A 21,529-nucleotide genomic window follows, 5' to 3' on the forward strand; every position below is an offset into this window, starting at 1 on the left:
CTTCTTTGAACACAGACTTAGCCATACACTCTCTAATAATCTTAAACTTGTCAAAGCCGGATGCATCTCTAATTATCCTGGGAGAAATTATCTGTGCTTGTGTATTACACAATATGAATAAAACTGTAGTGGAATATAACTAATAATCTACCCTCCATTTCTTCACAAACTAAAAGACCTAAAGAAATTCCAACTAGAATCTTTTCGATCTTCTGACCATTCACCCAACATTATCAAAAAGATTGCATTTTAGCTCAGGATTTGTCACTTTGTTATGAAATGGAGTGGAATGTTATAAACTTCCACTTAAATGGTTTGAGGGTTTTTCCACCCCCACGGGCTCTACATAACATGAGCCCTGTGATAAAAATAGACATTCGATTATAGCAAGTTAAACAAAACCCAAATGGTTGAATTATTGCTTTGTCTTATCTTTGACAGGTAAATCTTTCAAATGATTATCTAATACTTAATTAAATAATAGATTGTCTTGAAAATCACAATATATTGATACAGATTTGATGACATTGGAAAGTATCTGCAAATATAGGTCTATTATTTAGAGCTGTCCATGGTTCTGAAATGTTGCCAGGTTGCCAGGTAGAAAAACAATATAAAATTTTTATACCAATCTTTTCATTTTTAATCATTATCAAAAAGAAATATGCTATGGATGAATGGATGATTGCATCATTAGGCAAATCAAGGCCAAAAGTGCAACATTTGCTTCATTGCTATGCCAAAAAAATAAAATAAAAAAAATAAAATAAATATATATATATATATATATATATATATATATATATATATATATATATATATATATATATATATATATATATATATATATTATTTTTGTCTGTTTAACATTAAGCAGCTGAAAAACACATAAGTGTAGGAAAATATTTCACTCAAAATCTGCTAGTAAATTTAACACACAGTTATACAGAAACAGCAAGTAACACATTTAATTAAACATGGACTTTTTTAAGTTGAAAAACCATCATTCTCTCCAGAATAATTATGTATTGTATTCAAAGTACAGTCATAATTTATTATGACAACAGTGGATTGATTGATATTAAGTGTTGCTGTCAAACAATTAATCGCGATTAATCGCATCCAAAATAAACATTTTTGTTAATCTAATATGTGTGTGAACTGTGTATATTTATTATGTATACATAAATACATAATACGTGTGTTCCTGTGTTCCTTGGTAGAGCATTGTGTTATCAAGCGCAAGGTTGGGGTTAGATTCCCCGGGAACACATGATAGGTAAAAAACGATAGCCTGAATGCACTGTAAGTCGCGTATTTAAATTTAATTTAATTTTAATTTAATTTAAATACACAAACATACATGTATACATATTTTTTTTACATACATACAAACATATATATATTCATATATAAATCATATTATAACATTTTATGTATAAAAAACATATTTTTCTTAAATATATTCATGCATGTGTGTATTTATATATGCATACTAAATATACACAGTACACATGCATAAATTATGTTAACAAAAACTTTTATTTTGGATGCGATTAATTGCGATTTACTAATTTGATAGCACTAATATCAAGTATTATGCATTTCGAGTTGCTATTTGCACATAACCTCATCTTTTCACTTTTAGATATCCAACTCTTATTGAATAGTCACTGTTATGCCTAAATGTTGTTTTTAATACTAATTTAGGTTTTTTTTTTTGAGGGTGAACAGAACCGGGACGTGACCCAGGCCAGGCTCCATAACAGATTCCCACAAGCCTCAACACTGCTTTATATGTCAGGAGCAATGCACTACTCTCTGCACCACAGCTCTGACTGAGAGAGACCCCAGAGAGTATTGTAATGGGTTTACTGGAATCAATTTGAAAAGAAATGGAAATTTTACATTTCCTTGCACTTTCAATTAAAATACAAATGCCATATAACCTGACATTATACATTTATGGAAAGCAAAATTTAAGAACATTAAGAACCCTCTTATGACCAGACCCAGGATTGTTTTTTTCTCAGCCAACACTAGTATGCAGTACTTGTACAATACTTGTACTTGACTATAGGACGTTTTTTTTTTTTTTTTTTTTGCCAACATAGGCTTACATAAAGGTTTAAATATCCATTTATTAACTCAACTTGAATGAAAACTAAGTAGGTAATTCTCGCTAAAATATCCATTAAGATTAAACATTTCCATATATTACTTCATAAAATATCTTATTCATTTTCTAAACCATCTTTCCTTGTTTTTCCTTGTTCATTTAAAATTTTTAAGGTTTTACCTCAGATTTCCGTCATTTTCTTCACCAGTGTTTTCCCATGAATTGAGTTCTGGCACTCCATCGATTTGGGACCCCAAAGGCAAAATTTCCCTTCACTTTTGGGTACATTTGGTACATTTAGAATTGATTTGGTTATATATTGACTTGACATTGGATATAGAAAACAACCCCCCCCCCCCTAAAATAATCACATTTTGTTACTTTGCAGCCTGAAATGAAGACATGTTTTTGTTTAATCCAGCTGTATTTACTCAGTGCAACTTATAGCATCCAAGTGAAAGATAAAACACCATGTCAGAAAAAAAGTAAAAAATAAAATAAATAAATAAATAAATAAAAATAAAACGTTTCGAAAAAGAATCACCCTATTGTGTCTGTATTTTGTTGAGCCACCTTTTACTTTAATAACAGTCTTTAGTTTGTTACGATTTGTCTCTGCTAACTTTTCTCATCTTGACTTTGCAATATTTGCCCACTCCTCTTTGCAGAACTGCTCAAGTTCAGTTAAATTTGATGGTGACAATTTATGGAGTCTTCAAGTCATTCCAAAGATTTTCAGTGGGCTTTAAGTCTGGACTCTGACTAGACCATGCAAGCACATTCAACTTTTCTCCTTCAACCACTGTGTGTTCAGTTTTGCAGTGTTCTTTTGGGTCATTGTCATGTTTGAAGGTAAAGCTTCTTCCCATTGACAACTTTCTGGCAGAAGGCAGCATATTTTTCTCAAGAATTGGATGGTATTTTGTATATTGGATGTGATTCTTTTCCACCTACTATATAATAAGGATCAATTCTACCTATCCCACTTAACCTCTCTCTCTCTCTCTCTCTCTCTCCTCACACGATAAGCAAGTTGCAACGGGAACTCAACTTCTTAAAGCTCATCTCGGAAACCTGCATGAACGGAGCGGATTTTTGGATGTGTTTTACAACGGGTCTGGATCTCATCTCCACAGCCAAGCCTCACGTTATAATCTATCGGATGAGGACGGCTAAATTTTACTTTAAACATTGAGACGACCTGCACTGCAAATGGGTGTTCAAAGTGTAGTACAATGTGGAAAGGCAAGGCTGATTTTTCCTTTCTGTCTAGGATTCGACGATGTCCTTTATTTAACCATGATCTAACTGAAGGCGCTTTGCTGTGATCAGACTTTGCCTGCGAGCATTATCCGTGGAAAGCGCTCATTCAGCGGCGACAGCATCACCAATGGCGTGATCATACGATTCGTTGTCTTTGCAATGGATGATAAATCCAACAAACTCCTTTTAGTGCCTGTTTTGACCGTTTTATTTGTCATGATCGGCTATCAGTACGTCTGTCCTGCGGGGAGCACGTCCTGCCGGTTTGGTAATGGAGAGAGTTTTCCGTTCTCCAAATATCCAGCAGACGTCAAGAGAAAGTCTCCGGAGCCGGACGAGGACGCTCCGTTTAGATTCCCGTCTAAATTCAACTTCACGCGCGAGGACCTCGAACGCCACGTGGATTTCGACATTAAGGGGAACGACGTGATCGTGTTCCTCCACATCCAGAAGACCGGAGGAACGACGTTCGGGAAGCACCTGGTGCGGAACATCCACCTGGAGCGACCGTGTGACTGCCGCTCCGGCCAGAAGAAATGCACGTGTCACCGACCCGGTAAAGCGGAGTCGTGGCTCTTCTCGCGGTTCTCCACGGGCTGGAGTTGCGGTTTGCACGCGGACTGGACCGAGCTCATGAACTGTGTCCCTGCTGTGATGAATAAAAAGCAAAAGAAAGATGCGCCATCGAACAGGCGGTAAGTGTGCGTGGCTCCTAATAAAAGTGATCAAAAGTTAATTTGGTGAGACTTTAGAATAACTTTCAGCAGTTAATAATACATTAAGCACAATTATATAATATACATCAAAAGTTCACGTTGGGGAGAACGTGTAAGGGGTGTATCCCTTGTTTCACTATCTGTAACTCCAATGATTTTGCGTTTCAAACTTTTATAACACATTCACATGTTTGTCTGCTACACATTATAGTAGTTTTAAAACCTACTACGAACTTATTACTAAACTGTAACACCAATAAAAAAACAAAGATGTTGGAAATTTTGTAAATGAATTTACTGTGTGAGGTAATGAAATGTACTTAAAGTAATCATTATACAGTTGATGTACCAGAGATCTTTTTCTACAGTCACTTCAGAAGGGTGGTGGTCATACATGATAGTGATTTCATCCCATATACTCAAACAAATGTTCTTTGAAAGACATATAAGTAGCTGATTTGTAAAGCCTATGCATTTTTGAAAAATATAAGTTGTTACCATTTATTATATATGAATCAGCATAGAGTGGAAACTATATGTGTTGGCAGCAAATTATTTATTTTATTTAGTGCTTTGCAGTATTTTTGCTGGTGTCATGAGTTTGGATTCTTCACTGTCTGTGTCTAAAATGATCCACATCTGTGAATATCAGTTCCCCGCTGAGGGCCATTCTGAGTCATGCAGTTTAGAATATGTGTGAGACAGCTGTATATATGTTGCACAAGTGCTTATGTCAAACTAAGCTAAAAGGAATGGAATGTATGCAGTATGATTTTACTCTAATAAGATTTAAAAGGATAGTTCACCCAAAAATGAAAATTCTGTTGCCATTTGCTTAATTAAAGAAGATATTTTGATGAACAATGCAAGTTAGTGGGGTCAATTGTTGCTTATACCACAACATTCTTTGATATATATTCTATTGTGTTTCAAGAAAGTCATACAGGTTTGATGGATTTGGGTGAACCATCCATTTAAGACTTCAGTTCAGTGATTACAGTGAGATGGATTCATCTTGATGGACAGTGCCAGTAAACCTTTAAGCTACCAGGTCTCTTATGAGCTATAAAATACACACCTCTTGAAAATGTGTTTGCACTTTGCAGCCACATGAATATTCCCTCTCATTACCCTCCTTGTCTCAGGTGGCCTTGCAGAGCTTCTTCGAGCATGTTTATGATCCTCCTCTTTACCACAGAACATAAATCAATACTCTCAGCTGACTGAGTCTGAGGTGTTGATCCACTGCACAGGGCTTGTACACTCTATCATTATAATGTTATTATGGGCAAGAATAGCCAAATAACTACAACTGTATACATCCTGTTAAGTCATGTTAAATTACTGAGACAATAGTAAAACTGCTTTTTTGTTAGTTTTGATTTGAGTATCATTGTTCATTAATTTGACAAAATAGTCAAAGTGTGCTGCAAAAACTGCTGCTACAAAATTAAGGCTGGGCATCTACACTCATAAAAATAAAGGTTCTTTATTGGCATCCATGGTTCAATGAAGAACCTAGGGCTGGGCGATATACAAAAAAAAATGATATCTCGATATTGTCAAATTTTTTACGATATTCGATATATATCTCGATATGTTTGCATTTGCATTTAAATAACAAAAAAATAAAACATGATTTTCTTTTGCCCATTAAAAAAAAAAACTATTTAGATTAAACAGCTATTTTAAGCAGTTAAAAAATCTAGACCAAGAGATCACTTACTGCTTTTTATTAAATGAATACATGTAGGCCTATATGTAACTGAAGCAGTGCAAATTAAGTAACAGTTACAGAAAGTGCATTCTGTCAACTTTTTAGTGCATGCAATTCACAATTTAAACTATGCAACTGGGATAAGTATTTTATTTTAATTTTTTTAACAAGTTTTTAAGCTAAGAACACAAGTCTGTCAACTGTCTGTGGTTTTAAGAGAAGCTCTGTGGCATGAAACTATGTTCCTACTGACACTAAAAACCCTCTTAGATGGGGAGCTAGTTGCTGAAGCACATAGCTATTTCTTATATATAAATATATATAAATGAATACCAAAGACTTTTGCATTTTCTCTGTCTATATTATGGAAACTGGTAAACATATCAGTGAAATTCCCCAATAGTAATTCCAAATGGCCATAGCCTATGTTTCTCTATTCAAACATCACAAACGCAAACAATACAGTTGAGATCTCACCACAGAACACAGACCGACTGAACGGCGCTTTCATTAGATCACTCAATTCCAGCTTGTTAGTGTTTTCAGATTATCGTCAGCGGCTCTTCCGCAATGAGGAGTGAGCACGTGCGCATGGTTGCCAGATTGCTTAAAATAAGCAAACATCGGGCAGAAAATGTATCCTTGTAACAGTGGAGCTCTGATTCGGAGATTTAAACTCTTGTTATCTGGCAACCGCTATCATTACAGCTCTCGTAGTAGAGGGGCGTAGAGCAGTCAGCAGTTACAGGTTCATTTTTTGGACATTCGGCGCGTTCTTTTGGAAAGTATGCTTGAATTTGAAATATTCAATATTCCCGATATATTCCAATTGTACATCGTCGTCAAAATTATTCCGATATTATCGCTAATATTCGATATATCGCCCAGCCCTAGAAGAACCTTCAACATCCACGGAACCTTTCCATTGTACAAATGGTTATTTGTAGAAAAAGATTCTTTAGATTTTTAAAATGTCCTTCACACTAAGAAAAATGGTTCTTTTAAGCAGTGGTTTTCAATTCCAGTCCTGTTCCCATCGAACTGGAATAATGGTGGAATATCCTGTGAAGTCCACTTTGCAGTGCATTTACGGTCGAATAGAACAAACATCTGAAGTGATAAGAGATACAAAGTGTGCAGAGCAGGGGGTCATGAGGACTGGGATTGAGAATCACTGCTTTTAATAACTGTTCACTCAAAGGTTCTTTGGGGAACCCAAAATAGTTCCTCTATTTTTGGTTTTCTATTGGAACCTTTATTTTAAGAGTGGAAAGAAATGTGCATCCAGAAATGTTGCAACGCACAGAACAAAACGCAGTGAACCACTGTATGTATTGCATGGCAGCTTCTCACTTTTCCACATGTAACAATGGATGTGGTTTCTTTTACATGATCGTGTTACGTTCAGAGGTCTTTGGCAGACAATAGTGAAAATCCCATCTGCTGCCACGATTCAGGATATTAATCCCCTCCCCACATACAAACACACACACACACCAGATCTCTCATCTTCGAAATCCTCTGTTCATTCACGATGCCTCGTCAAGCAGGCACTACAGCATTCAAGCAGATAAAGGCAGAACAAGATGTTATAGACCAAGCTCTCAGATCCAACTTAAGACACATGAACAGCTTTTATTGGGTACTTTTTGAAGACAAGTGCATCTGCAATGCACATCCCTATAATCTTGTATATTTTGTTGGTATTTGAGATATTGTGTTGTAAGTAAAGATGCAAGACTTTGAAAAGTGTGTGCATTGGAGAAGAGATGACCTGTGATGAGTATGCATGTGATATGAGTGTGTGTGTGTGTGTGTGCATGCATAAGGTAGCATAAGGCATCAAACATGTTTGGAAATGGAGCACTACAGGCATTACATTAGCAATGCATGAAGGAGTGCAGCAATAGAATAACAATCCTTTATATACACTTTGTGTCATTCTCACAATAGAAGTGCTTTCCGTTTGTGTCTCTCATTAATCCAGCTGCTTCTGGGATATTTAGAAGGCTTGCTGCATTGCCAATTTGTGTTATTTATTTATTACTTCCTGAATATCCACAAGGAAGCAGTGGGAAAACCACAATGAGAGATTTGACCAGAACACAACAAAGAAAGAGAATTTAAAGTGATAGCACAGTTCAAAAGTAAAAACTCTTCAGCATTTACTCATCCTCATGTCATTCCAAACCATTATGCATTTCATTCTTCTGTGGAACACAAAAGAAGAAATCCTGAAGAATGCTGTTAACTACACAGTTTCCCAGTGACTTCCGATGTATTTTTGTTTGACTTTGTACAATGGAAGTCACTGGGAAACTGTATAGTTAATACAATTTTTCAGGATCTCTTCTGTACTGTTTTTGTTTGTTTTTCCTGTTTTTTGTTTAACAAACATGATCAGTTTCACCAGGGATGAACTGCCGAACATTCGGCGGAACACACGAAAAAATCTTTTACCGGATTTCAATTATTCATACGTTTTACTGAACATTGTTGCCGCCAAAGCAGCGACGCTGATCGCAGACGCAGACGGGGAAAGTGAGCCGGCGCTCGTCAGACTCAGGAAGCGCGGATTTTGAACTCCGTTGCCTAGCATCCATCTGGCAAATCTTCACTCTATACCTAACATAATGGACAAACTCCTTCTTCTCTCTTGGACAAATAAGGATTTCTCACACTCTGCTGCTCTGTGTTCCACGGAAACCTGGCTGAATGATGCCAATCCAGACAGCGCGCTCTATCTGCCGGACTTTCACCTGTTTAAAGCAGATCGCGACGCAGAATCAACTGGGAAATCACGCGGTGGCGGGACATGCTTTTACATCAATGAACGGTGGTGTACAGATGTAACTGTGTTAAAGAAGATGTGCTGTTCAGATCTAGAATTGCTCTTTGTTAACTGCAAGCCGTTCTATTCGCCGCGGGAGTTTCATTCGTTCATTATGGTCAGTGTTTACATTCCTTCACAAGCGCACATAAGCCTGGCTTTACAGAAACTGACCTGGACTCTGTTTTAATCATTCTTGGGGACTTTAATAAAGCTAATCTCTCCCATGAACTGCCAAAATACAGACAGCATGTTACATGTCCCACCAGAGACAGTAATATATTGGATCACTGTTACACCACATTCATATCATTCTGTTCCACGAGCAGCTTTGGGGCTCTCTGATCACTGCCTGGTTCATCTTATACCGACCTACAAGCAGAAACTTAAATCTGCTAAACCTGTAGTAAGGACTGTGAAGAGATGGACCAGTGAATCAGAACAGGATTTACAAGCTTGTTTTGACCTCACTGATTGAGGTGTTTTTGAAGCTGCTACCACCGATCTGGACGATCTCACAGAGATTGTGACATCCTATATTAGTTTTTGTGAGGATAAATGCATTCCTACCAGGATTTATTTAACATTCAACAATGATAAGCCATGGTTTAAAGCAAAACTCTTTGTCAGGCCAAAGAGGATGTCTACAGAAATGGGGACAGAGTCTTGTACAATCAGGCCAGGTAACACATTGTACAAAGAATTTAGAGATTAGAGTGGCTAAAAGGACCTACGCTAAAAAGTTGGAAGACCAGTTTACTTCCAACGACTCAACTTCAGTGTGGAAAAGGCTGAGGGCCACCACAAACTACAAGACACCATCACCCTGCACTGAGGCAGATCAACGACTTGCTAACGACCTGAATGAATTTAATTGTAGATTTGAAACCCCCCACACCCGTTCTGACCATCTCCCTACACAACCGTTAACACCTCCTCCAATCCCCCTCTCCCCCTCCTGCACTTCAAATCTGTGAGGATGATGTGCGCCAGGTCTTCAGGAAGAACAAAAGAAGAAAAGCACCAGGCCCAGATGGCGTTACAACAGCCTGTCTGAAAACCTGTGCTGACTAGCTGGCCCCATCTTTTCACAGATCTTCAACAGATCTCTGGAGTTCCGTGAAGTGCCTTCCTGCTTCAAACGCTCCACTATAATCCCCCTTCCAAAAAAACCTAAAATAACAGAACTTAACAACTACAGACCTGTGGCTCTAACATCAAGTCATTTGAAAAAATGATCCTGGCTTATCTGAAGGACATCACTGGACCCTTACTGGACCCCCTGCAGTTTGCTTACCGAGCAAACAGGTCTGTGGATGATGCAATCAACATGGGATTGCAATTCATCCTGCAACATCTGGAAAAAACAGGGACTTATGTGAGGATCCTGTTTGTGGACTTTAGTTCGGCTTTCAACACCATCATCCCAACAGCCCTCCAAACCAAACTGACCCAGCTGTCTGTTCCTAGCTGTCAGTGGATCACCAGCTTTCTGACAGATAGGCAACAGCTAATGTCCAACAGCTGCTCCACCAACTCTGGTGCCCCTCAGGGATGTGTTCTCTCCCCACTGCTCTTCTCCCTGTACACCAACGACAGCACCTCTAAAGACCCCTCTGTCAAGCTCCTGAAGTTTGCAGATGACACTACGGTCATCTGTCTTATCCAGGACGGTGACGAGTCTGCTTACAGACAAGAGGTTGAGCAGCTGGCTGTCTGGTGCAGTCTTAACAACCTGAAGCTGAACACGCTCAAAACAGTGGAGAAACCCCCCTGCACCCCCCCACTCACCGCAGTGGAGTCATTCAGATTCCTGGAAACCACCATCTCTCAGGACCTGAAGTTGGACAATCACATTGACACATTGACACCGACAAAGATTGTACTTCCTTCGCCAGCTGAGGAAGTTTAACCTGCCACAGGAGCTGCTGAAACAGTTCTATTGAGCCGTCATTGAGTCTGACCTGTGTACTTTAGTAACTGTCTGGTTTGGTTCAGCTACAAAATTGGACATCAGAAGACTACAGAGAACGGTTTGGCCTGCTGAAAGGATTATTGGTGCTCCCCTGCCCACCCTTCAGGAACTGTATACATCCAGAGTGAGGAAAAGGGCTCAGAAAATCACTCTGGATCCCTCTCATCCAAGTTACCCCATCTTTGAACTTTTGCCATCTGGCCGGCGCTTCAGAGCCGCAAATACCAGGACAGTCAGGCACAAGCACAGTTTCTTCCCCCAAGCAATCTGCCTCATGAACAGTTAAATGTTCCACACTTACGCAATAAAAATGTGCAATATCCTTATATTTATTTGTTACCCCTCCGTCCTAGTACATCCCTGCATCTTCCTCAATTCCGCAAATGAAAACCCATCAAACACTTAATTTTATGCATGCTAAAGTGACCCAAATTAAAAAAAAAGCAGATGCAGAGATGGAGTTTGTGTGGAGCCGCTCTAAAGAGCTTCTCGCATGTAAATGAACACAGAGCCACACTTCACTTTGAAACGCAAAATCCCATATTTCTTTTTCATTAAATCACAGCCATAATCGCACTAAACCATATCATAATTTTGGTTTTATTTTGATTAATTATGCACCTGCAGTATAGACATTCTTTCTTGTGGAACACAAAAGAAGATGGTCATATAATGAAAGTCAGTGATGTTCAGAGTAGTTTTGGACCCCATTGACTTTCATTGTTTGGGTAAAGGCTGTTTAAACATTCTTCAAAATAATCTTTTGTATTACACAGATGAAAGGAGGTCAGATTTGGAACAACTTGTACAGTAGGTAAGTTTATTATTACAAAATGTTCATTTTTGGGGGAAATATCCTTTTATGTTATATAAAACACAAATACAGGAAAGACTTGTTTATTTTAACCAAATGAATGCCACCATCTCTCTGTCTCTCCAGCCCTTACTTCCATTTGTGTAGATAAATCCCATTGTACATACCAAACTTGTGTTTAAGTCCCTGTTGCCATCAGAAACTAATCAGAGAGACATCAGTCTCTTCCAGCAAGGTATTATCGAGATGCTTGTAATCTTCTGATTCCTTCAGGAGGATTAGTGCAGGCGAGAGCGTCAATCTCATCATCTGAGTGAGAGATTACCATCCAGATTTATCCAAAAGTCTCTGTCTTAATGCCAGTTGTGTGTCCTCCTGCTGCCATTAGCTCCTGTGGGTTTATTCTAAATGTTTTTTTTATGTCGTAGCCTTTCACTCCTTGAGAATTCAGTTTTTTTTTTCAGGTTGATGGTACCCATCACTGGCACCAGCACAATATGCGAACACATCAATGTGTAATACTTCCCAGCTTTATCCAGCAGAAAATGTTATTTTGCTATAAGTCTGAAAAGCACATTTATTTCAATTAGTTCTCAGTTGTGTTTCCTTGAAGAATCAAACTTTGTCTTAGATGTTTCTCTCAACATTCCTTATGAGATATATATGAAGACTTGTTTCTGCCACGGGATAATAAATAAAGTTAACATTTTCGGCTTATATATATGTATATGTATGTATGTATGCATATATAATATATATATATATATATATATATATATATATATATATATATATATATATATATATATATATATATTGTAACGAATTAAACCTTGCTAATCATCGGGAAGAAGGAGGCGGGAACCGGCGGACAATCAAACAACATTTTAATAAAGCAAAATAAACACAAAACAGCGCACCAGCCCCTCACGGACGACTGGTGCGCGCAAATAAAAACCAAAACACAACTAAAAGCCCAGGCCTGGTCCTCTCTCGTCCTTCACTGTCGTCGCTCCAGTTTTATATCCTTCCATCTCCTCCGTGGGCCTCGAGACCGGCGGGTCGAACAGGTGTAGATCATCTCCAATCACTCCACCGGCCTCGCTCCCATGTCCCTCGGCCCCGCCCCACTCGTCACATACCCCCATCGCCCCTCGCAGGCCGGGGGGTACTCCCGAGACTGCGCTCTACTCCAACCCCCCCCCCCTCCCTCCCTCCGGGGGGGACCGCTCACGGGGACCTGCGGGAACCTGGGGGTAGGACAGGCGAGGCGAGAGAAAAGGAGATGGAAGGAGGAGCGACAGAGACGAGAGAGGGGAGAGAGGAAAAAAAAAAAAAAATCCGGTTCCCAGACGCACCGCTGCTCGGCCCTCCACCAGCTGGGTGATCTCCTCCGCGGTGCCTGGCGGTGGCACTGGACGGCCCTCGGCGGACGGCACGACACTCCTCCGCCGCCCGGTGGACGGCGACGGCTCCTCCGGTTTTGGGCAGCCGGCAGGAGTCCCCCGTTCCCTGCTCCTCCCCGTTCCGGCGGATGGCAGCAGGCTCCGGCATCCTGGCGAACGGCGCAGACTCCTCCGCTCCCTCACAGACGGCAGCCGCCCCTCCCTATCGTGGGCGGCCGGTAGCGAGCTCGCCCGTCCCCGGCAACTCGCTCCAGCCCACAGCCTCGAGCGTCCATGGCGGCACACTCCTCGCCTGCTCGTTGGCACCGCGGATTCACCACAGCGGCGAGGGATCTTCAGCAGCGCGTCCCTCCTTCTCCCGGGCTTCGGCACCACTGTAACGAATTAAACCTTGCTAATCATCGGGAAGAAGGAGGCGGGAACCGGCGGACAATCAAACAACATTTTAATAAAGCAAAATAAACACAAAACAGCGCACCAGCCCCTCACGGACGACTGGTGCGCGCAAATAAAAACCAAAACACAACTAAAAGCCCAGGCCTGGTCCTCTCTCATCCTTCACTGTCGTCGCTCCAGTTTTATATCCTTCCATCTCCTCCGTGGGCCTCGAGACCGGCAGGTCGAACAGGTGTAGCTCATCTCCAATCACTCCACCGGCCTCGCTCCCATGTCCCTCGGCCCCGCCCCACTCGTCACATATATATTTACTCAGAATTGTGAATTATCATTTATAATAACATAAAAAGTCAGATTTATGTGATAAAATGTAGAAATTACCTGTCTAGCAAGAATAATTCACATAAGTACAGAGATTTCACTTTGATTCAGCTATACTCATAATCTTTTAAAAATGTCAATGTAAAAAGGGCCTTTTCATTTGGTGAAAACAGAACTGGGAATGTATCATGTATTTTATTTCAGTGACCAGACACAAATATCATCAGACCAGTCTGAATGATTGTGCCTATGTCACATGTGGCAATAAAATAACGTTGGCCGGTGGCACAGCATACCTTTAAACACTTCAGGAGGGATCATATATTATAAACTTTGAGACACACTGTAATATGGCCACCAATCAACTTAAGAGCCTATGCAGAGAGTGCAGCACAGAGCGCCTGATGCCACGGGTGCTGAATCTGGTCCAAGAGCCTTTGGGGTTTGGTCCTGGAGCTTTTAAATGCTCTCTAGTTTCAGAGTCCTTATGCAAAGTCAGGAGCAGATTTATGCATGAACACACACACACACACGTGCGCGCAGACACACTGTCTTTGTTATATTCTCCTTTTACTCCATTTCCAGTCTTGCATCTCCTGGGGTTTCCAACCTCTTATATAGACTGCATTTCAAGAATAGACTGCACTCTGGTCTGGGATCAGCAGTAAAGGCACACTGTACAGGCTGCAGTGCAACTGATATGTGTACTTTTTTGCTGTCAAATCGATTAATCATGATTAATTGCATCCAAAATAAAAGTTTGTGTTTACATAATACATGTGTATTATATATAGATTTATTATGTATATATAAATACACACACGTGCATGAGTATATTTAAGATTTTTCCCACTTGACACAGGAAGGTATGTATTTTTTATTTATTTATTTAAGCTAATTTAAATATTTTATATGAGCACTTCCTTATATTGGGAATGCACAGTATATCTGTATTATGTTTTTTTATCTGACGATACTGTATATGAATCTCCTTGATATATAATCAAATAAAGCACATAAAACACAGGTACCTCTCATTGTGTGCATTTGAAGGATATGATTTGCCGTCTATAATGCTAGTTTAGCATCAGTGCCAGGTGGAGCAGGAATCTCTGAGTGAGGCTTTGGCTCAGGCTCGTTTTTCTAATAGTATCACAGATCAAATTGGGCAGCAATGAGAGTGTCAGCATCTTTGTGCAACTTTTATATTTGAGTGTTAGACAGGAATCCAGTGCCAACCAGTTGGCATCAGCCCTGAGAAATCACTTCTTTGCAGACCTCTTTATCAGAGAGACAGAAAGACATGGGTTTCTATGTGTGTAGGTGGACAGGAGAAAGATGGAGAGAGTGAAGGAGGGAGACAGAGAACATGGTAGTGTGATTATTTTAAATTGTAACAATATTTCAGGATATTTCTGATTTTACTGTATTTTAATAAAATACATACTTATGGGGATTAATAAATAACAATTTATAATTAGGTTTTTTTATTCAAACTTACCAGACTTTTAATCGCTGTCCCTTTCTTTCATACCTGAATAATTTTTACATTTGAGTGCTCTTGTGTGGACACTTGTGTTTTGATTGTGACAGCTCCCTTGTGAGCGAATGCTGAAGTCCTGCAGTGATTACTATTTCAAAACACAAGACATTATTAAACCAAACAAGGTCATGAAAGTTTGAAGTGTCAAACGTCTGAGTGGAAATTTAAATTCGAGCACAGACTGTTTACTTTGGGGCCCTGGTGGCACTGAACATGAGCATTTCATCTGTCACAGCGTGACAAGCACTTCAGTACAGCACAGAGTCTCACGACAACCTGAGCCATAATAATTCATCCAGACAGTTATTTATTTCACTAAAGACACGTATAAACGTCAGCAGTGATTTGCACAATGTATAGAAATGATCCATCGCTAACACTGAAGGGATGAATCAGACATTTATTGCTTTTTTGCTCATTTTGCTAGGGCTTTGCACTATGGAAGATTGTTTGCGCCACTGAATAAAAATAAAAAAGGAAATTGCCACCTTATCTCACAGCTCTGACTTTTTTTTCTCGCAATTGCGAGTTTACATCTTGCAACATTGACTTTACCCCCACCCCCTCACCCCACCAGAATTGTGAGATATAAACTTGTAATGGTGAATTATAAAGTCAGAACTGTGAGATATAAATTCGCAATTGTAAGGAAATACATATTTATTTCCTCTGAATTGGACTTTATAACTTGCAACTGTGAGTTTATATCTCAGAGAAAAAAATTCATAATTGCGAGTTTGTATGCCACAATTCATTCATTCACAATTCAAAACATTTATTGCTGAGATATAATCTCAAAATTCTGAGAAATAAAGTCAGAACTGAGATAAAAACTTGCAAATGTAAGAAAATAGTCTTTTTTTCCTCAGAATTGGACTCTATAACTTTCAATTGCAAGTTTATATCTTATTATTCTGAGAAAAGAGGTCAGAATTGCAAGTTTATGTCACGCAATTGTGAGAAAAAAACTTTGTGAGAAAAAAGTTTGGATTTCACAATTCTGACTATTTTTTTCCCCCTCGTTGCACTATTCTCAAATACTATTTTTATTTGTTACTGTACTCTCAGGAAACCTGTTAGCTGTTAAGGACCAATGAGGGAAAATGAGTACCTCTGTGGCTAAAATGCTGACACATGCAGATATTTTCCAAACACCACCGGGACACACATTAGCAATGAACTGACGACTATTTTCCCATGCGCAACGGGGGATCACAGCGGTACGTCTTGTATGCAGCTCACATGTTATGATAACAGATCAAAGCAAACCTCCTTCCATCAAAGGAAGGAGGTTTCTTTTGTTACACAAATGAGCTAAATGAGTGAACGAGCACTACCCTTATCTTCTCTTTGTACTCTTATTTTAGTATGTGTGTAGGCACATTTTTCTTCTACAGTTTCTTATGTTCCCTCGTCATCTGAAAGTCTGTTTGACACATATAGCATGGCACGCATGAACCATTCATTACCATGTTCATAATCCTCTGAAAAGATACTGGATAAATACTGTATTAAAAATATATTTGGAAAATTGATTTCCCAAAAATATTAGAATTCAGATAATTGTAAACTAAAAACGTTAATTATTATTTATATCTACATTAAAGGAATAGTTCACAAAACACCCTCAGGTAATCTTAGATGTAGATGAGTTTCATCACTTGCTCACTCTGCAGTGAATGGGTGCCGTCAGAATGAGAGTCCAAACAGCTGATCAAAACATCACAATAATCCACAAGTAGTTCACACCACTCCAATCCGTCAATTAAGTTGAAGTGAAAAGGTGCATATTTATAATAAACCATCATTAAGATGTTTTTAATTTATGTTGCTTCCAGGTAAAATATGAGTCTTCTATCCATAATATTGCTTTCTTCAGTGAAAAAATCATCAAGTCTGAATCAGGAGAGAAATATACACAGATCGAGCACTGTTACATGTGAAAACAGCCAAAAATTGTTCTAAACAAATGTGTAGGTGGATTTCCAAACTGGAGGATAATACGAGGTGGACTTTTTCACTGGGTGAAGTTTTATGGATTATGGACTCAATTTAAGATTAAATGACAGTGTAAAATTAAAATGCCTTTATGATGGATTTGTTTATTACAAAGACATCCTTTTACTTCACAAGACATTAATTGATGTACAGGAGTCGTACAGATTATTTGTGTATTATTGTCACTAATAGCGCCTCTGTGGCCCTTTCTGACCGAACACAGCGGGAACCATCACCCGAATATTAGTTCCGCCCGGACTCTTTTCTCACACAGACCCAGTACTTTTCCGTCTCAGCTGTGGCTTATCATCTCATTAGTTATTGCCTTTAATAGGCGCAGACTTTCTTTGTTCATTGCGAAGTCTTATCGTTCCCTATGGTCGTAATTCTGAGCGTTTATCTCTGTGTTGGATTTTCTGTGTATGACTCTGGACTGTGTACTCCCGTTGACGATTACTGCTGCCTGCCATTGTGACCATTGCCTATCTATTGAACTGTGTTCCGGATTACCTATGTTGTTCCTGTTTTCTGGTGATTATTCCTGCCTGTTTACGATTCTAAATAAAGCCTTGCGGATGGATTCGAATGTCTCTGACTCCGTGTTACAGAAGACTTCGCCACCTCAGGATCCAGCGGCTTTAGATCGAGTGGTTACTGAATTGACACGACAAGCCTCCCTGTTGATTGTGCATCACCAACAGTTAGATCGGCTGACCACCATGACCAAGGAATTGGTGCGGTCTATGCGGTCGCTCCCACGGGCTGTGCCACAAAATCTCACTGCAGGCCCCACCGCGCCGGCTTCCGCGGTCTTCACCACGGGAATCCACGCACCCCGCTTGGCACTTCCAGAGAAATATGACGGCTCCCCAGGCAAGTGCAGGGGGCTTTCTTATGCAGTGTGCCATCTATGTGAACTCGCTGCCGCCGGGCTCAGTGACAGAGGATGGCAAGGTTTCCCTCGTCTGCACCCTTCTCACCGGTAAGGCCTTGAGCTGGGCAACGGCTTTGTGGGAGGGCCAGCAGATGGTTTTTCCGTCGTATCAGCACTTTCTCACCAAATTCCGGGAGGTGTTTGACCACGCTGAGGATGGCAAGGAGGCGGAGGAGGAACTATTAAACCTTCGCCAGGGATCTTCCACCGCTGCGGATTACGCTCTCATGTTTCGCACGCTAGCAGCCCAGGCGGGCTGGGAAGGAAAACCCCTTAAGACCATGTTCCGTTGAGGGCTTCGCACGGACCTGCAGGCTGAGCCCGCTTGTCGGGATGAGAGCGAAACTTTGGAGGAGTATATGGAGATGGCGATCAAACTGGACCATCTGCTCCGCTCTCGCAGGAGTCGTCAACCACGATTACCTCTCGCCTCACCCCAGTCTTCGGCTCACGCCCTGGAGGAGCCCATGCAAGTGGGATTTTCCCGCCTCTCTGATGAGGAGCGCGAGAGAAGGATGAGAAATCGTCTATGCCTCTACTGTGGTCAGTCTGGTCACTTCCGAGCTCAATGTTCCGCTCGTCCTCCTAGAACCACCAGCACTCGGGTAAGCCACAATTCCTTGTCACCCTCTCTCTTGTTGGATGTGTGCTTGATCATCCACGGCTGCCACATCAAGACTAAAGCCTTTATTGACTCAGGGGCGGCCGGTAACTTTTTTTTTTCAATTCAATTCAAGTTTATTTGTATAGCGCTTTTTACAATACAAATCGTTACAAAGCAACTTTACAGAAAATTATGTTTCTACAATATTTAGTAGTAGCTAGTAGTTTGTGCACGTTTGACAGGATTTTAGAAAAATAAAAATAATAATAATAATACAAGACGTAGTCAGCTAGATGATGAACTATCAATATTATTAATTAATAGTAATTATAGGATGCAGTCACACATGTAGCAATAATTGTTAGTTCTGTTTGTTGATTCAAGGTTAGCATCATCTGGGGTCCTCTGAGGGTCAGCATCATCTCTTCTCAGGTGTTCTGGATCCAGACTGGAGCTTGTGTAAATCCTAGTTATCCCGTGGCAAAACATAGAAACAAAATAGAGACATCATTAGCATAGCTGCTGATCCAACAAAGTAAAATTAGTTTAACCCAAGCTAAAGAATAAAAATGCAGATGCAACTACACTCACAATTTAAGAGATACATTATTCGAATGCTTGGCGAAAGAGATGCGTTTTTAATCTAGATTTAAACAGAGAGAGTGTGTCTGAACCCCGAACATTATCAGGAAGGCTATTCCAGAGTTTGGGAGCCAAATGTGAAAAAGCTCTACCTCCTTTAGTGGACTTTGCTATCCTAGGAACTACCAAAAGTCCAGCGTTTTGTGACCTTAGGGTGCGTGATGGGTTGTAGCGTGGTAGAAGGCTAGTTAGGTACGCAGGAGCTAAACCATTTAGGGCCTTATAGGTAAGTAATGATAATTTGTAACTGATACGGAACTTAATAGGTAGCCAGTGCAGAGACTGTAAAATTGGGGTAATATGATCATATTTTCTTGACCTGGTAAGGACTCTAGCTGCTGCATTTTGGACTACCTGTAGCTTGTTTATTGACGAAGCAGGACAACCACCTAGAAGTCCATTACAATAGTCCAGTCTAGAGGTCATGAAAGCATGAACTAGCTTTTCTGCATCAGAAACAGATAACATGTTTCGTAGCTTGGCAATGTTTCTAAGATGGAAGAATGCGACAAGTACTTTTATCATTTAAGCGGGTGGAACAAAAGTCATCATAATAGTTATTAGAGAATTGTCTTACTAGTCACATGGAGCGAAGTGTCCTGGAGATGTTGTCAGAGAGCAGCTCCGCTCCGATTCTGCTGGGGTGTAATCCATCAGCGCGAAACAGCCTAGGACGCTCCCAGAAAAGATTCCAGTTATTAACAAATAGCAGTTTCTGTTCTTTACACCATGACAACAACCATTCATTTAAAGCAAAAAGTCTACTGAACCTTTCGTGTCCTCGTCGATACGTGGGCAGTGGTCCAGACACGACGATCGTCGCCGCGGGCATCATGCTGCGAACCGTCTCGATCAGGCTGCTGAAGTCCCTCTTCAGCGTCTCCGTCTGCCGCAGCGTGGTGTCGTTAACCCCGGCGTGAAGCACGACCGCTCTGGGGCTCTCGTCGACCTTCAGGATCGCAGGTATCTGCGCAGAAACATCGAGAACACGAGCACCAGGCAAACAATGAGTGTGCATTTTACCTTCGGCTAACGTAGCACTTACGTGTCGGACGATGGAGTCTCCAATGATCACAGCGTCGCGTCCTGTCTCGCGGAGGGGAGCGAAGCGGTTCCGGATGGAGATGTCGAAGGCAGGAGTGGGAGAAGTCGTCTCGCGTCCTCCGCTGTGGATGCACCCAGGGTCTGTGGTGTCCCGGCGTCGCAGTGAAGGACATCTGGGAAGATCGCGTCCTGGGTGCACCGGGCCTGTGCAGAGAAACACACGGAGTAGACGTGGTGGGACTGTTAGCAGATCGCTGTATACTTACCCCGGACTTGTGAGCGTCAGCCCGGGATGATTCCAACGCGGCTCTCCGCTCTCTCAGCTGGGCCTGCCTCACCTCCAGGTCGCGAATCTGCTTTCCCACGGCCTCGAGCTCGAGCTGCACAGAGTGGAGACATTCATCCGCCATTAAAGCAAGTAACAGTGAGTACAGCAGTGGTAATGTGTGTGAATAGAGTATTAGCAATGTTAGCGCAGTTAGCTGCAACCACGCCGCTGATGCTAATGGGCTAAAAGCTAATAGCGGACCCGGGAGATCAAAATAAAACTAGTGATAGCGAGGCGCTCTGATTGTTTTTGTTGTAGAATACAATAGAGGATATATTCACACGTTATATAAACGGAAACGATGATGTATAAAATTGATTTTTGAGTTAAAAATAGTCAATGAAAAGAATATAGTGACGGAGCTCAAACGCAGTACAGCCGCCAACCATAACTTTATTGACCAAGACTTTGTTAATCGCCATTGCATATCTCTTGTTCCATGTGACCCTCCTATGGCGGTGGCAGCCCTGGATGGAAGACCACTAGGTGCTGGAAAGATCTACCACATCACTGAGGCCATCACACTGATCACCAGCTCCCTGCACACCGAGACCATCCAGCTCCATGTCACTCAATCACCTCACCACGCCATTATTCTTGGCCACCCCTGGCTCACCCTCCACAATCCACAAATTTCCTGGAAAGATCAGGACATCATCCAGTGGTCCCAATCTTGTCTCCAGCGGTGTCTCAAATCCCCACAGAGGAACCATCACGTGGCCCCAGTTCCCCAACCTGTAGGTCAACCCCCGCAGGACCTTCCTGAGGTTTACTGGGATTTCCACTCGGCATTCAGCAAATCCCGGGCCACCCAGCTTCCACCTCATCGGGACACGGATTGTGCCATCGAGCTCTTACCTGGAGCCACGCTCCCCAAGG

The 21,529-nt window shown here is 41.0% G+C and overlaps 1 protein-coding gene across 1 annotated transcript in view; it reads left to right on the forward strand.

The window, feature by feature from the left end:
- The first annotated feature begins 3,541 nt into the window (after positions 1-3,541).
- LOC132152157 (heparan-sulfate 6-O-sulfotransferase 3-B-like) overlaps positions 3,542-21,529 on the forward strand; it is a 37,456-nt gene continuing 19,468 nt past the window's right edge. Inside the window, exon 1 of the mRNA XM_059560904.1 lies at positions 3,542-4,077. Coding sequence (XP_059416887.1) covers positions 3,542-4,077 — 536 coding nt within the window. The remainder of the gene's footprint in view (positions 4,078-21,529) is intronic.

This window comes from Carassius carassius, chromosome 10 (assembly GCF_963082965.1).
Source record: "Carassius carassius chromosome 10, fCarCar2.1, whole genome shotgun sequence".
Taxonomy (NCBI): domain Eukaryota; kingdom Metazoa; phylum Chordata; class Actinopteri; order Cypriniformes; family Cyprinidae; genus Carassius; species Carassius carassius.